The sequence below is a fragment of the Peromyscus maniculatus genome, chromosome 14 (assembly GCF_049852395.1).
Source record: "Peromyscus maniculatus bairdii isolate BWxNUB_F1_BW_parent chromosome 14, HU_Pman_BW_mat_3.1, whole genome shotgun sequence".
Classification (NCBI taxonomy): Eukaryota; Metazoa; Chordata; class Mammalia; order Rodentia; family Cricetidae; genus Peromyscus; species Peromyscus maniculatus.
In genome coordinates this window covers 51,062,015-51,079,132 of record NC_134865.1, presented here as the reverse complement: position 1 = coordinate 51,079,132, position 17,118 = coordinate 51,062,015, and the positions used below count along the sequence as shown (strand labels likewise).

Sequence of the window (17,118 nt, the reverse complement as noted above, 5' to 3'; positions counted from 1 at the left end):
AAGGGATCCGGAATTCCGGGCTCGGCGCGCCTCCACATCCGGGCATTCCCCAAGTCCAGCCCTCTCCTCCCTCTCCAGTCCGCAGGCCTGGAGGAACCGGAAGTGGGGACCGGTATCCCTGGAGCCTCTTAGCAACGCGAGAGGGTCAAGTGACACCATCAGCTGACTCCGGCGGAGGAAGGCGCGGTGGTAGCCAGTTCTGGAGGCGTTGACAGTCACGACTGCCCTGCCGGGGGCCCGCGCCCAACAGTCGCCGCCAGAATGTCGGGCAAAGACCGGATTGAAATCTTCCCTTCGCGAATGTAAGTGAAAGACAAGCGGCGCCGGGCTCAGGAACCCCTTCCCGGAGCGCGTTCCTGCGGACCCCGGGCCACCAGCGAGCTTCCTTGTTTTTTTTTGGGGGTGGTGGTGGTGCCGGGGTCTGCCCTTGAGTTCAGAGCGAGGCTTCCTTAGGGCCCCCTTCACCTGGTCCCTTCTGAGCGGACAGACTGGGGAAAGTGGTTGCAGTCCCAACGGAAAGGGGTCCTCCTGCTGGCTCTTTTGGAGGTCTGATGTCATTATACTCATTTTTTTTTCCCTCCCCGCACGCCCTCTGAGCTGCACACTCAGTTTACATAACCGAGCCGTCGCCATCTCCCGCCTCCCAGGGCTCATCAGTGCTGATGGGGTGAGAGGGAGAAGTTAAGGTGGCTTTGACCAAAGCCCTCAGACGGAAGTTATGTGATGAGAAGCATAGAGATGGCCCCTAAGCCAAAGTGGCATTGAATGAGTCGCCGCCCTACGCAGCTGTCGGTTTTCATCTGGGATCCCGTGGATCCCATCGATCCCGTCAAATGTCACCTGCTGTGGGAAGATAGACCTGCGCTTCTGAAGCACCCCTTCAGCCTCGTGATAACCGTCCTTTTTTCTACCTCCATCCGCCACTCATGACGTCGTCACGCGGGTATCTGTTCGGTGGGATCTTTCTCTCCCACCAATCTATGTATGGGCTGTCTTCTGGATGACGGAGGCATCTTTAAATGCATAGGAGTTCCTCAAAAATGTTCCTTGAACCCTTGCCCTGGGACCGGCTCAGTGGCAGGGTACCTTTCTGTGTTGGCCTACATCTTTGTCAGGGGAAATGACATTTGTAAAGGAAATTTTGAAGTTTTCTCAAATATGCATAGTAACCTGTGGAGAGTAAAGATTGCTCTTATTTGTGCTCATTTGTGCCTTAGGAAGGAAACCAGTTTTTACTCTGATATTTAGGTCTTTTCACTGAGGTCCTGTTTGGGGTGGGTGGAGTATGTGTGTGATGCTGTATTGTTTTCCTTATCCTATCTTTTTTTTTTTTTCTCCTCACAGAACTCGAGGACTCTTTAAATAGTCATACTTAAATCCCCGACTGAATTTCTGTCTGTGCCAGAATGTGTGTAGTTCTGAATGAATGAAAAAGAGTTTTAATTTTTTTTAAAGGACTGTCATCTCACTGACTTTGAACTGGCAGACTGTACTAACGGTACTGATGGGCAAGCTGTGGAAGAGATGCAGTGCCTGTGGAGCAGATAAAGATCCAGACTTCCCCGGGGCGATCTCAAACTCATCATGCTATGACCCCATCCAGACTTCACTGAGACACCATATTCCAACATGGCTTCTGGAAACAGAAGGCTACGCCCCTAGGATGGCCCCAGTCTTCCCCTCATCCCGATTATAATGCCGCTGAGTAGGAGTAGCCTGGTGGCAGAGCTCTTGCCTAGCATATACAAGGCCTTGGGCTGAATCCCCCAGCACCTCAAAAGAGAAAATCACCATGCCTGCCCGAAACAAACAAAACTCAAAGCCGACAGAAGAATTAAGTACTTGTTTTACCTAACACCTGATCCTAGACCTCACTTCCACAGAACATTTATTAAAAAGGGTTTGTTTTTTTTTTTTCTTTTTACAATTGGATATATATTTTGTATAACTCATAAATGTGTCAGGGACCTGAGAGAGCCCTTCTTTGAAAAGTCATCAGCCAGAAGGATGGCTTCTCTGTGTCTCTGTATCTGGGAGGCTGGACTCCTAGTTTGTATAATTGTCAGCAAGCAGACGCAGCTGACCCAGCCACAGGGTGGACTCGCCATCCCTTAGTGATTTTCATTTTTCTGGCTCTGCTTGGGTCTTACTCATCCTTTTAAAATGCCCAGGCATGTCTGCACGAACCAGAATGGAGCTCACTTTTTTTTTTTTTTTTTTTTTTGCCTTGCTGTCAATGGTCTCACTGTTTTAAATAATGTCTGGCCATATTTAATCACTATTCATAATGCTGATGTGTTCTTATTTTTACTTTGGAGCATTTAATTTAGGACTAGGAGGTGAAAATGGGCTTCTTTTGGGCTTAGGCAAGAAAAATGATAGGCATGTAAGGGTGAAAACTTACTTGAGAGCACTCAGCCTGCTGGGCGAGAGACGTCAGGTATAGGAAGTACATGTTTTCCCCACAGCCTGACAGCGGGCTCTTTGTCATACGGTCAGATGTCTTTGATTCAGCAGGAGATACAGTCACTGTTTTAGCTGAAGGTCACACTTCTTGTTGCTTTGCTTTTTTGTGGGGCTGAGCAGCTCTGAAACAGAAAAGAACAGGTCTAACAGCCATGGTCTAGATCACACAGGACTGATTTTGGTTCCACTTGCATGCACTTGGTGCTGTTGTCCTGTGGAATGTTGCCTTCATTCAGGTATCACCAGAGAAAAGGAAACAAATGTAGGTGGAAGCAGAGGATGTGGCTCAGCCATGTGGTAGAGCACTTGGCCAACATGCACACCAGCACCACATATGCCTGAAGCCCAGCACTCAAGAAGCAGAGGCAGGGGTTCAAAACCAGCCTGAGATACATAAGACCCTGTCTCAAGCTGGAAAAAAAAAGGGAGGGGGCACAAAAACTAGTTAATAGAAATCAGGTAAATTCTAGGTTCAGGCAAATCACCCCTTTTTCTTTTTAAAAAAATTTTGTGGCATGGTCTCATGTGTCCCAGGCTAGTCTCTAACTCATTATATCTATCCTAGGCTGGCCTTCAACTTCCAATCTTCTTGCCTCTACCTCCCCAGTGCTGGGATTACAGGTGTTCATCACTCCATCTCCAGTTCTAGTTACTCTCCAGTCTCACTAACTGAAAACCAGAGGTGCAGTCATCCAGAGGGAACTTGAGTTTTAGCTTATCAATCGGTCCATCCATGAGCTCCAAATTGGCAGGAATCTGCAGTGCTAGGAGCAACCTAAATTTTATCCAACTTTCTCTCCCCACTCGTGTGTGTGTGTGTGTGTGTGTGTGTGTGTGTGTGTGTGTGTGTGTGTTGCATGCAAGCCTGTGGGTACGTGTGCCTGTGGAGGTGAGAACAGGATATCTAATGTTGCTTTCCCCACTTTGCCTTGAGAGAGTCTCACTGGAAGCTTGTGGTTTGGGCTAGGCTGACTGATCAGGAAGCTCTCAGCATCTGTCTGTCTCCATCTACCAGTGCTGGGGTTCCAGGCACATGCAGGCATGCGTGGCTGTCTACCTGGGTACTGGATCCTCATGCTCGAAGAGCAAGTGCTCTTCCACACTGACTCATCTCCCCAGCCCCTCATCCAATCTTTTGATCTTAATTCTGGTGTTTAGTGTCAACAGTACAGAATGTTCTGTGTACACACTGGTGTGGGCAGCTCTTGTTTAGCTGGAAGCTGAAGCGGCCTCACTGGATTCGACCTCTGGCGAGACTGCTCTCTGCAGCCCCCACTGCTAACTGCCTGTCAGATGGAGAACTAACTGTTCAGGTGCTGCGACTGAACATCTTTCCGGGGGAGGCAGTGGGGACTTGGGGGCTGGTGAACCTAGCTTTGAGCCCCCTTTTGAGTCTTGGGCAAGTCGCGGGAATCAAATCCGGTTCAAATTCCCACCTGCTTGGGGAAATTGCTCTACTTTTCTGAGCCCCACTGTCCTAAAGTTAATGTCGAAGGTTTTTCCATTTGTAGAATTACCTGTTACCTTAACCTCTTAGTGAAAGTTTTTAGTAATCAAGGGATTTGCCCACAGATTCACTAATACATGCTGTTTTGCTGTTGTGTCTGGATTGAGCAGTCTGTTGAGAGATTATATTACCGAAACACTTCTTTTTCACTATTTAGTTTTATGTCATGTGACAACTGAAACAGCAATATCCCTTTCCACTATGACTTACTTTACTTTGGTGCTGGAACTTCTGGTGAGAAAAAATGCAGTAAGTTTAGGAGGCTTCCTTCAGAGGTTAGCTGGCCACTTACAGGTCTTACATATGCATTTGTTACTGGACACATTTAAAAATTCATTCACAACTGGGAATAGGGTCTTGGTTTATGACAGGGAAGCACTTGAACACCACACAGTAATGTAATGCATCATTGTGGAGAGAGTCTAGAATGTGCCATAAAATATAGCAGTAAAAAAGTAAGCTTATGTTTTCCCCAAGCATCATGTCCTGAAGAAAGCCATTTCTTGTTTCTGTGAGTCCTTTGTAGATCTGTCCTTTGCACCTGAATGAGCACGTTCATTTCTTTCTTCTCGTGAGACGGCACATACATCTGCTGTGGAGGTATTTTTTGTGTCTTTTAAGTGGTGACAGTACGTGTTTGCATTTTTTCTCTTTAGGGCTCAGACCATCATGAAGGCTCGATTAAAAGGAGCACAGACTGGTCGCAACCTCCTGAAGAAGAAATCTGATGCCTTAACCCTTCGATTTCGACAGATCCTAAAGAAGATAATAGAGGTAGAGTAAGCTTGCTTGGAGCAGGGTATCTATTTAATGTATGGCTAAGGAAAATCAAGTATGGCTTTGGCACTTATATTTTTACCCCCCCCCCCCTTTCTTTCTGGTGGTGGGGATTGAGCATAGAGCCTTACGTGTGCTAAATACACACCTTACCACTGAGGTAAATATCTGCTTCCTGATTTTTCTTTACATTATTTAAGTCAATTTTTTCTCCTTTCAAAGATAATAATCCTTCATAATAGGTGTAATAATAGAGAACAGCTGGCACATGTACACTTAGAGATTTCAGTTGCCAAGAATCATTTTAACACCTAAACTCTGTCATAGGTCTACAGAGCCACAGGATCTGTCTGATGCCTTGCCTGCCTCTTTGACCTCATGTGGAGTGCTCTTCCTAATGCCCCCTTCCAGGGCCTTTTCATTCTGTTGTATGACTAAAGTGCTTTTATCTTAGTCCTTTTAAAACTGAGATAGCCTGGGATGGTCTCGAACTCACAGCAGTTCTTCTGCCTCAGTCTTTCAGTGCTGGGATCACAGGCGTAAGGCGTAGTATCTGGCTCCCTAGAACTTCTTTTGACTGGCTTCTCTGGTCGTTCTGATCTCTCAGAGAGGCCATTGCTGGTCATCCAGTCTGAAGTGGCTACTGTTTTCACTTGGGTCCCATCTCCTCATTTTGGTCTTACACCGGTACAGACAACTGCATGATGGGTTCTTACCTGATGGTGTCACTTGTAAGGACTCGGTCTTTTCGGTACTCTAGCTCCAGTGCTGAACTAGTGTCAGCACATAGGAGGTTCTGGTCAGTGGTTATCTTGGGCAAATGGTGGGTGAAGTACACAGAATAGTGTGTAAATAATACAGATTCATTCTCAAAACTGAAGATTCTTTTGCTAGGTCTCTTCTTGCCTCCAGCAGTCCTGTTTCTCATTTCCCTGAGTTAGTTTTAGATACTTTCTAAGTATGAAATTGTTTATTGTAGTTTATGTGTGTGTGTGCACATGTGAGCACATGCCTCAGCATGTGTGTGTCGGTCAGAGGACCGCCTCAGGAGTCGGTTCTTGCCTTCCGTCTTGTTGAGGCAGTGTCTCCTTGTATCTGCTGCTGACCTGTGTACTCCAGCCTGTGTGACCAAATGATTCTTCCGCCCCGCCTGCGTGTCACGATGGGAGTGCTGGCATCACAGATGTGTGCCACTGTGTTTTTTTTTCCTTCCTGAGGCAGGGTCTCACTCTGTAATTCTGGCTGGCCTAGAACTCTTGATGTAGACCAGCCTGACCTTGAATTCAGAGAGATCTGCCTGCTTCTACTTTCTGAGCACTGGAATTAAAGGTGTGCACCACCATGCCCAGCCCTTCTGGCTTTCCTATGGGTTCTGGGGATCAAGACAAGTCATCAGGTGCTTTTTACCCTCTGAGCTGTCTCTGACCCGTGTTTGTAGAGTATCCCCAGAGTATTATGTGCATACACGTGGATTTTTAAAGTCACAGTAGTATTAACTTCTGAAGTGTTTTTGCCCTGTTCCCCACTCCCCTGTTCCATGACACAACACAGCTTTTCATATCAGTACACAAATCTGTCTTATTATAATACCTGAATAGTATTCTTTTGAGAATAATGGAATATGATGTGGCTGTTGTCCAATGTTTAGTCTTTTTTTTTTTTTTTTTTGGAGACAGGGTTTCTCTGTGTGGTTTTGGATCCTGTCCTGGAACTAGCTCTGTGGACCAGGCTGGCTTGGAACTCACAGAGATCCACCTGCCACTGCCTCCCGAGTGCTGGTGAATTTCTTCCCTTTTCATTTGAAAAAGGTCATTATACATTCTAGTAAATGTATAAAACACTAAAAATATTTCCTTCATATCTGTAAACTAAAGGACAACTGAGCTCTCTTGACTCTCTTAGATTCGAACCTATGGACTTAAAATTGCTAGGCAAATTCTCTTCCACTGAACTACGCCCCCTGCTCCTGAATTAAAAAAATAAAGAAAAGGATTAAAAATCCTTTTTATTTTGTCAGTGCTAAGTCTCCCCTCACCCTGCTTTTAGACAGGGTGTCACTTACAGGCCAGGTGGAGGTGGCCTGTGCTTCAGCCCTCTCCGTCTTCCGGCGCTGGGATTCTGTGAACCACTGGGCCTGGGACTCCTTATAGATCTGAATTATATAAGGCTTAGAAAGGCTTAAAAGGGCTAGGGAAATAGTTTTATTTTGTTACTTTATTGCTACTTATTTACTTTGAGAGAGAGTCTTACATTTTTGCCCAATTTGCCCCTGAATTCATGGGCTCAAGCAATCCTCTGGACTTGATTAATCTTCTGAATAATTGTGACTACAGGTTTATAACTCTACACCTGGCTTGCGGGCTGCCAGCCTGGCTCCAGTTTCAATAAGAGACCCTGTCTCAAGCAAATAAGATAGAGAGTTATAGAGCAGAACCACCAATACCCTTCTGCACATCCATCTGGTGTGTGTGTGTGTGTGTGTGTGTGTGTGTGTGTGTGTGTGTGTGTGTGTGTGAGAGAGAGAGAGAGAGAGAGAGAGAGAGAGAGAGAGAATAAATCCTTCTGTTGAATATGCACTGATCTCCTTTTTAGGGATGGGTCTTTTTTGGTGGAGGCATGTTATAAGGTAGGAATTTGTCATTTTGTAAATGGATGGACAGTTGAATTGTCTTTTTATTAAAATAAATTCTCATGTAGACCTGGGCTTGTTTCTGAATACTCTGTTCTGATTCTTCTGTGTTCCACACCAGATATGTTTCCTTATTTTAACAGATTTTTAATACTTGTTCAGCTAATTTCCTACCCATATTACTCAGTTTCTCTTTTCTTAAAAAAAAAAAAAAATTGGCTATTCCCAAGCATTACATTTCAGCTGATTCTGGAGTCTGTATGCCAATGGGGTTTTGAACTCTAAGAGAATTCAGAAGATTAATTTGAGCATATCGGCATGGACTTATTCAAGGAGAATGGAGCCTCACTAGATTTACTTTTCTGTTTGTCAGTGAGTTTATTTTAATTTTCAAGCTCATGGTTTCCTAACATTATCAGGACCCTGACCCAAACTGTTCAAAACTTGAGCTTTGTATTTCCTCATTATTAAATCAGTTTTTGATGCTGATACTTTATATAAAATACCAACTGTTGAAGGAACCAATTATGGTATGATTTGTTGTTGTTGGTTTATGCTTTCTCAGACTAAAATGCTGATGGGTGAAGTGATGAGAGAAGCTGCCTTTTCATTGGCTGAGGCCAAGTTCACAGCAGGGGACTTCAGGTAAGATGACGGGACAGGGTGTTTCCAGTTCATAATTTCCTAACATTTTCATAAAGGATGTATGAACATTAAAGACAAAGGCTACAGTCATGGGAATATTCTAATATCCTAACCATAACCCACTGCCTGTTACCTTCCACTGTGTCTTGTTTATAGCGGCAAGCGCAGAATACTGGTTGTTTTGAAGCCCATTTTCATTTTACATTGTGTCCTAACATTTTCCCGTTTCACAGGTTTGTCCTCTGAAGAAGTCTTATAACCTATTAACCTTTTCTTCTACTGCCAGATCTTTGAGTTGAATGCTAGATTTTTTGAAATCTGAGGGAATGAACTATGAACATTTCATACATACTTACTTTTGTTTCTAGGATACATTTTTTGAGATTGGAATCCATTATTCAAAATGGAGAGCTTTTGGCTTTTATCATGTCATAGCTTAACAAAGCACCCAAACTGGCTTGCAAGTGGATTATGCCCTTTAGTTCCTCATGATCCCCTAAGTAACTGTGCAAGTGGTGTTACTCCCATTCTGAGTGAAAGTGTTTCTGAGAGTCCATGGCTAGTTAGGGACAGAGGTGGACCTTGTTTTCTGGACTTTTTAGTTTCCTTGTTTAGTGGCATGGGCCCCACTTACCGTAGGAGCTTTTCCTGCCAGGAAGGCCTTACGCCTGACGACCGTGAGGCCAGTTGAGTTGAGTAGCAGGTCTTACTGTCTGCATGTGCTGGTAGGATAATATAATGGGCTGTTCTTACTTTCCCAGCAGAAGGGGAGCATTAAGAGAGTGTATCTTATGTGGTTATGAGGAAATTCTCTTTTTTGGTAACAGATGGTGAGTTGGATGACATCGGAACAATGTTACTATAAAGACTGGGAAATAGCAGCTTAGCCAGCTGAACAGCGAACCTAGAAGGAAAGAGTTTTCTTTAGTGTTCTGCCAGTAGTACACCCTCTAAAGTCACATACCCACTTGTGACTGAAACACAGCTGTCCACATACTTTAACTTGGTTGTCCTATGGCTAGGGATTTAGCTGTTCTTCGTTCTGCACTCTGAGGGCCTCTGCTGGCACTAGTGAGTTTTCTCTTCTGGAGTAAAGATGACTACCAATACATAAGGTGACTTTTTACTCCTGGTTTCAATGCTGAAACTATCCAGAGGGTCCTTGTTGATTTATTTCTTCAAACAAGACTAAATAAAGCTCTTTTTCTTCTCTTTTCTTCTTTCTTTCTTCCTATCTTTCTCTCTCTCTTTTTTTTCCCCAGCACCACAGTTATCCAAAATGTAAATAAAGCACAAGTGAAGATCCGTGCAAAGAAAGATAATGTAGCAGGTAAGTGACCAGCCCTGAGAGTCCCTGGAGGGGTAAAGGTGACATTTACAGCTAATCAGCTACACAACAACATCTTAATGTTCCAGTTTCTCTTAAATAAGAACAGCTTGATGGCATGCTAAGACCTTAGCTTGCCTAGTACTCAGGATAATTTGACTTTTGAGTAGAAGCAAACTCTTGAGAAAACAAATTCTTAAATACAGTACTTGAAGCCATTTACAATTCCAGACTTAATCACTTGGTTTTTTTAGTATTTGATACTTAGTGTAGAAAGCAGCACAGCTTCCAGGAGGCAGAGGCTAACTGATCTCAAAGTTCCAGGTCAGCCTGTTCTACATAGTTCTACCTTGTCTTACGAAAGAAAAAAGAAAGAGAAGAAAAGAGAAGAAGAGAAAAGAAAAGAAAAGCTGCCTGGGCTACATAGGCTGTTCTAGAAGAGCCAGAATCCATCCACGGACGGGGGACTAGAAGAAAAACCAAGCCTGGGTTGTTTGTGAATCCACATCTTCATTGTTTTCACTTAACAGGTGTTACCCTACCAGTGTTTGAACATTACCATGAAGGAACTGACAGTAAGTGTGAACATCTTAAGATGTAGAATTTTAACTGAGAAATACAGTTGGTCGTCAGTTGCCATTTAAAAATATGAGGCTTTGTCTTTTATTACCAGTTCACTAACTAGACTTTGGTGTTGACTCTTTGATTAAACTGTATTCACCATAGATTATTTATAATTTCTGGTGTGTGTCTTTTAAAAGTAGAATAAGATCTTATATTCTGTGGTGCATTCTGAATGCTGGATCTTTCTAGATAGTTTTAGTTCACTTCAAGCTTTTTGGAGTTGTTCCTTTCCTAATTTGGCAGCATTTGTGAGGCTAAGTAACACTGTTTAGTCTTCCTCCGACTGATGAAGTAGTTAACCTTATCCCATATAAAAATACTTTCTTCTGCCTCGTCTGATTGGTTCATGAACTTGCTCACTGAATTGTGCAGAATGTTAATTGTGGCTCACATAAAGGAATAGTCATCTGTACAGAAAGTTTCCATGTAGTAATGGCATTGACCACTATTAGCTAATTCATCAAGCTTGTGAAGTGGTTCAGTTTCCCCTAGAGGGCTGGTGATGTAGCCCTGTGGTCAAGCATTGTCTAGTGTGTTTAGTTTTGGATTCCATCCCCAACACACGCACGCACGCACGCACGCACGCACGCTCTTTCTCTGACACACACACATACACACTTCTTACCCAAGTTCTGTTTAGTATTTATAGAATGTTGTCATCTAAGCATACAGCCATTACTATCTCAATCAGACAAGCTGTGGTAACCTGCAAGAGACCCTGAAGATGCGCTTGTTGACCTTCCTCAGAGAGAAGGTAGGGTCATGAGATCCTTAGCTGAGAGTCTAGTCATTCCCTCAGGCATTTCGTTCTAGCTGCACATGGTCTCTGGGGGTGCTAGAGAACATTGAAGACTAACTAAAAGGAGACCTAAACTATGCAGCTAGAGGGAAGTTAACTATGCTAGGAGACTTTGCTGTGAGGTAACTTTTGGGGTCACCACATCCCTATAATATAAGCCCAATAGGCCGGGCGGTGGTGGCGCACGCCTTTAATCCCAGCACTTGGGAGGCAGAGCCAGGCGGATCTCTGTGAGTTCGAGGCCAGCCTGGGCTACCAAGTGAGCTCCAGGAAAGGTGCAAAGCTATGCAGAGAAGCCCTGTCTCAAAAAACCAAAAAAAAAAAAAAAAAAAAAAAAAAGCCCAATAAACTCACAAGTCCACCAAGCTAGACTGAAGTGGAATTGTTAGCTTGGTCTGTCACTGGTGCCCTTTGGGTGAGCAGACACCTGTTCACGTGAGCCTGGAATGTGTATTTTGTGTTTGGCAGTTGCATTTAATAGGAGTTAGTGAGTTTGTCTTTCCATGTTTGTTATTATTCTGAATTGTCTTCTTTTTGGGGATTCATGGAGGATTATTTCCTCCCTAATTAAAAATGTTGTCTGACTGGCTCTTTCAGGCTATGAACTGACTGGCTTAGCCAGAGGTGGGGAACAGCTGGCTAAACTAAAGAGGAATTATGCCAAAGCAGTGGAACTACTGGTGGAACTGGCTTCACTGCAGGTGTGTGGCGGCTAGAACTCTGCAGCGTGGCCTGACAGTCACGTGGGCAGTCAGGGTTTGTGGTGGAGCACACTCAACTCAGCTGAGCCTGGTGAAACACGCCTGTGAGCTGCCCGCTGGAGTGGTGGCTTCTGCTCACCCGCCTTTGCTCTTTGTTAATGAAGTGTATGTGCAGTGGTGCACCTGCACTCCGCTAGACGGGAACAGCAGGGGTCGGTACTGGAGTTAATGCACATGAAGCATGGTCCATGTGTGTGGCCAGTCACTGCATATCTAGGTTAGGAGTGAATGAATGCTTGTCTATGGAAGCAGCATTCATTCTATAGAAATCTCACATGAATTCTGTTTCTAAGGCAGGCTGCAAAGTTAGTTGTGTTTGGGTTCCCAAATGTTTTCTGTAAGTGCAGTCTGAGTCGGGTCAAGAGAACAGGCATGACTGACTATGGAGACGTGCGTTGTTAATAATTTGTCCCTTTATTTTAGACTTCCTTTGTTACTCTGGATGAAGCCATCAAGATAACCAACAGGCGTGTAAATGCCATTGAACATGGTGAGTCCAAGCTGCTGGGAGGTGCTTTGTTCATCCCCGCCCCGCCCCGCCCACTTGTTAGGCAGCTGCTAGTACTCAGGCCCAGCATTCCAGGTTGAGAGGTGAGATGTGCCCCTGCCAGTGTAGAGAGAAATGTGTCTGGCAGTATGAAAACATGGGTGCATCCTGAGGGAGTTCCAGGTCTTGGAATGCCATGCACTTCTGCTCATTCATGCAGTTAGTAAAGTTCTGTTCCTTATGAGCCTCGGTGCTTTCTTAACTTCTGTCCATTGGGGGAGATAACTGTTTTGTTTTGTTTTTAAACACATTAAATCTTTAAATCTCCCCTTCAGGCTATTCTTGTTTCATTTTGCTACGTTTATTTTCTATCTTTTATGCCACTATTTTAAAAATACAACCATGTTAACAATGTTCATGGCTGAAGAACTCAGTTTCCAGGAAAGAAATGTTTCTTCAACCTTAGGTAAGAAAGGAGCAAAGAAAATCCCTTCAGCTGGTGCCCTGACAGTATTAGCTCATCTAAAACTGTGTCTGGCCACGTTACTTGGTGGTGCCTTTGTCCAGGCTAGGCAAGTGTTGTACCACTGAGCTACACCATCCCCAGAAACACAGTTCTTGTCTGCTTTCCAGTGTCAGTCTTTGTCTCTGAACTCCATCAAAACACAATGGGTAAGGCTAATAGTTCTCAACTTCAGGAGGATAAGAACATCTGTGGAAAGCAGAGCTGAGTGACATACAGACACAACGATCCCAGCACTCTCTCCTTTCCGTTTTTAACCATGGTGTTAGCCGGGCGATGGTGGCGCACGCCTTTAATCCCAGCACTCAGGAGGCAGAGGCAGGCGGATCTCTGAGTTCAAGGCCAGCCTGGGCTACAGAGTGAATTCTAGGAAAGATGCAAAACTACACAGAGAAACCCTGTCTTGGAAAAAAACAAAAACAAAAACCAAACAAACCATGGTGTTCTAGTGTATTTAAGCTAACATCCAGCTTATTGTGACCTGTTCAGGTAGACTTAGTAGTATCTAGCGTTAGATCTGTTTGGGCCCAATCTTGGTATCTGTATGTAGAAAGATCCTGGAAGGGCACATGCCAAAATAATGACAAGGTGATTTTATTTGCCTGGATTATATCTCTTTTTTAATTCTTTTCCAAGTTCTCTTCATTAAGTATACATTATTTCTACAATTAGAAAATAGTAAGTACTGTACCGCTAAATATTGGTAATTTTTTGAAAAGGCATTTAAGTTCTCACATATGTGTATTTTTAAACCCTAGTTATCATCCCCCGGATTGAACGCACCCTTGCCTATATCATCACAGAGCTGGATGAGAGAGAGCGAGAAGAATTCTACAGGTTTGTTGGTTTTTTTCCCCCATACACTAGTCTCAGTTTGCTTAGTGACTAATTTACTTAACGTTCTTTTGAATAAACAGTTCATTTTATTCTGTTAAATAAAAACAAGAAATAAATGTTGGGCATATGGTGTTTGCTTAAAATCCCAGAACTCAGAAGGCAAGACTATGCTTAAGGCTAGCCTGGGCTATATCGGAATATATACTCTGAGACAGTAAGACTGAAAGAAGAAATAACAGTTGTCCCCGTTACCTTGGTCTTCCATTTCAGTTTACTGTGGTTAACTGCAGTTCACAAATATTAAATGGAAGGGGAAAGACCTAGTGTGTAGGTTTTCAGTTGTGTGCTCTTCAAGTAGCGCGAGGTGGAGGTGCTGTGCTATGGATGAAGCATCATTTCAGCCAACACACCACACCCACCCTGTGCACCCACTACCTGCCGTCTGTCCCTTGGTAGCTGTCATGTTACAGTGGCTCTTGTGTTCACAGAGGCTGTGTCTCCTTTAAGGAAGGAGGTGAAAGCTTTTGACTTAAAAATGTGTTATTCCCTCACTGTACTTAATTTTTAGATTCAACTTTATCGATTTTTCACACTTGCCTTAGTATACAGAGACAGCACTGAGGCACTAAGGGCTGACTGTGCATGAAGGAGGCATACTATACAACATGGTTTCAGATCTATGGGTCATGTAGTGTCTCCAGTGCAGAGTGACAACTGTATTTCCAAAGGCTTGGAGATCGGTGTCATGTTCTGCACATAGATCAAACATGACAGCTCCAAAAATTTATGCCTTTCAGAAAAACTAGAAGATTATTCTTTAAAACGGAGTAGTGATTGGGTTGGATGTCTCCTCTGTAAAACCCGAGATGAGAAATGAATCAAGCTAGCCACTCAGTTCAGCGCACGTTGAATACGTGCAGGTGGCAGAAAGTACTTGGGCATTCCCAACTCAAGAATCACACCACTAGAGAATTAGCACAGTACATGGTGAGGGACATGCCCACAGCTGTTCGTGGAGAGAAGAGCAGTAGTGGCGAATACTAACCAGAGGGGCCGTGCTCTAAGTTTGCACAAGTGGAGGGTGGGTGAGAGCAGTGTTTAGGAGCATGCGTGAAGCAGCTCGGTGTGACGTAGAATTGTAGTTACCATTCGTGTTCAGGGTTGTAGTGATCCAAAAATTTTGAAAACAGAATGCTCAGAATCTGTCCCATTACAGGATGGGTTTCAAGTTTTACTTAATGTCGGCTAGGGTGTCTGCAATCAGATATTAATAGGATCTCCCCTCAGACATGTTAAGATGGCTTTTCAGTGACAGAAAAAGAAAGCCAGACTCTAGTTTTCCCGAGTGTACTGCCTAGTTACAGAACCTGCAGACATTCACGTTCCTTGGCACTGAAACAGCACTCAGAAGTCTCCTTCCTGCAGGCTAAAGAAAATACAGGAGAAGAAAAAGATTATCAAGGAAAAATTTGAGAAGGAGTTGGAGCAGCGGCGAGCAGCTGGAGAAGTGATGGAACCTGCCAACCTGCTGGCTGAGGAGAAGGACGAGGACCTGCTGTTTGAGTAACAGCCTTCGCCCCCTTCAGACCCAGCTCCGTTTTAGCTCAGTATGTAGGTTTGGTATGTGTGGGTATTTATTTTGGCATAACAATTTCCCTGGCTATAGGATTAAGGATGCCCTGTGAGACCATTTCTCCTGCTCAGAATTCAGCAACCACTTGTCACAGTTGAATGAGATTGCACAACATGCTCAGCAACTTACATCATTTCCTCTGTGAGAGTCACACGATTCTATTTAAGGAGTTTCATTGGTACCTGCAAACATTTATGGTCTCAGCCAACTGCTGCGAGCAGCCTTCGTTCCTACTCACTTGCAAACCTTGTCGCTGTTGTCCGTGAGTTCGCAGCCACTGTTGTGTTACTGTGGTCTCCTCAGCTCTACATCTATTTTTCTTTGCACGATAAGTCTGCCTGTAATGGAAGCAGTTCTGCCCATTTCAATGTGACTTACGAACAGAGTAAAATGACTTAAAAAACATGTTGTTTCTTTTTCTTTTTACTAAGAATAGTGGTTATGTCCTTGTTTCAGATCAGTGACCTTATTGCCACTCACAGCTTTTACCAAAGGCATGTAGCTATCCCTATCTCAGTGTGTTACTAGGTTTATCTGAGATAGTTACTGCATTTTGGAGTAAGTAACTGCCAGTGCTAAGCAGGCTCCTAACACGTCTCTCCTAAGAACGATACTAATCCCTACTTTGGACTGACCAGATAACTTTGTATGTTTTAGAAGCAATAGCATTTTGCTGTCTTTTATGAAGATGAGATGCCAAAGTGGACAGACCAGGTAGTGCCTGCCTTGAGTTTCCAGTACTGTTTGATTTGGCATGATTACTGTGATTACTCAGACTGCAATGCAACCAGTTCCAGGCATTCTGGGCTTGACTGAGCATGACACAGTTATGGGAATGACACTAGCATTAATATATTATGATAACTGCCATCACAAGGTAGACTTTTTTTTTTTTTTTTTTTTTTTTTCCGAGACAGGGTTTCTCTGTGTAGCTTTGCGCCTTTTCCTGGAACTCACTTGGTAGCCCAGGCTGGCCTCGAACTCACAGAGATCCGCCTGCCTCTGCCTCCCAAGTGCTGGGATTAAAGGCGTGCGCCACCACCGCCCAGCTCAACAAGGTAGACTTTTAAAGATGTTAAATGATTATGGAAACATTTAGGACTATTTGCCAGGTACTTACTGTTTTGTGTGTTTAAGTTCTCAAAATAACCAACCATATTAAGGTTTTTTTGTTTTTTTTTAAAGTGGTACTAGGGAGTGGACCCATGGTCTCATGATAAGCAAGTATTTACATTAAGTCACATCCCCAGTCCAAAAATACATATTTTAGTTCATTCCATGGAATAAAAATTGAGACACGTTGGCGATTAAGTAAAAAGGCTGGAAAGTGATGTTGGTGAATCCAGAATTTAACCCAAGTAGTGTAACTTCAATTATATGAAGAATTGTATGTATTATGTGTATAGGTACGTAGAGGTGGAGGGCTGTGTGTACCACAGTTCACACAAGTCAGTTTTCCCTTTGACCATGTGGGTCCCAGGATGGAACTCGGTAACCTTTATCCATTGAACCATCTCACCGACCCTACCTTCAGAGATTCACACTTAACCTTTTGTCTTTTTTGATGTGTAATGTACATGTTTGTATGTGCATGTGGAGGCCAGAGGACACCCTTGGGAGCTATTCCTTAAGACCTGCCTTTTTTTTTGAAAGCCCTACTGGCTTGGCTCTTGCCTGGTAGGCTAGACTAGCAGGCTAGCAAGCCCCGCCTCTGTTCTCCTGGACTTATAAGCATGCACTACCATGCTGCTTTTTTTCTACTTGGGTTCTTGGCAGGGTATTGAACTTAGATCCTCTTGGCAAACCCTTCAGTAATCTCCCAGTCTATATCTTTTTTTTATCCTTGTCTCTTCCATATTTAAAATTCTAAGTATTCCAGAGCAAGATAGCCTCTCTCGGAGGAGCTGATTTGTAGAAAACCAGATATGGCTTACAGGAGAAAATGTCAGGTTTGGAGTCAGTTCAATAGCCAAGTTCACAGTAGGTGACATTGAACTGTTCAGCAATCAGCTTCCCAGTATCTTGGTGAGGTGTAAACAGTACCATTTCAGTTCTGCATATGGAGAAACTGAGCAGTTGATATAGGTCAAATCGCATAGGTGG

The 17,118-nt window shown here is 43.8% G+C and overlaps 2 protein-coding genes across 9 annotated transcripts in view; one reads left to right on the top strand and one right to left on the bottom strand.

Annotated features, from left to right (window-relative positions):
• The first annotated feature begins 168 nt into the window (after positions 1 to 168).
• Positions 169 to 15,420, top strand: Atp6v1d (ATPase H+ transporting V1 subunit D). The gene is made up of 9 exons (XM_006973122.4): positions 169 to 302; positions 4,630 to 4,747; positions 7,945 to 8,024; positions 9,287 to 9,354; positions 9,882 to 9,926; positions 11,372 to 11,475; positions 11,959 to 12,025; positions 13,304 to 13,382; positions 14,808 to 15,420. Exons 1-9 carry the CDS (start codon positions 262 to 264, stop codon positions 14,947 to 14,949), a joined length of 744 nt encoding a protein of 247 aa, XP_006973184.1. The 5' UTR covers positions 169 to 261; the 3' UTR covers positions 14,950 to 15,420.
• Pals1 (protein associated with LIN7 1, MAGUK p55 family member) overlaps positions 2,531 to 17,118 on the bottom strand; it is a 105,167-nt gene continuing 90,579 nt past the window's right edge. For all 8 annotated transcript variants that reach the window (XM_076551618.1, XM_076551622.1, XM_076551617.1 and 5 more), the window contains exon 16: positions 2,531 to 2,588. In XM_076551618.1, the coding sequence (XP_076407733.1) occupies positions 2,546 to 2,588 (43 nt within the window). In that variant the 3' untranslated portion in view covers positions 2,531 to 2,545. The remainder of the gene's footprint in view (positions 2,589 to 17,118) is intronic.

What these genes read in the sequence shown, in the direction of transcription:
- Atp6v1d (XM_006973122.4), top strand. Translation starts at nt 262, where the DNA reads ATGTCGGGCAAAGACCGGATTGAAATCTTCCCTTCGCGAAT. An exon ending in TCCTAAAGAAGATAATAGAG is followed by an intron (nt 4,748 to 7,944) that starts GTAGAGTAAGCT and finishes ATGCTTTCTCAG; the next exon opens with ACTAAAATGCTGATGGGTGA. An exon ending in GAGCGAGAAGAATTCTACAG is followed by an intron (nt 13,383 to 14,807) that starts GTTTGTTGGTTT and finishes TCCTTCCTGCAG; the next exon opens with GCTAAAGAAAATACAGGAGA.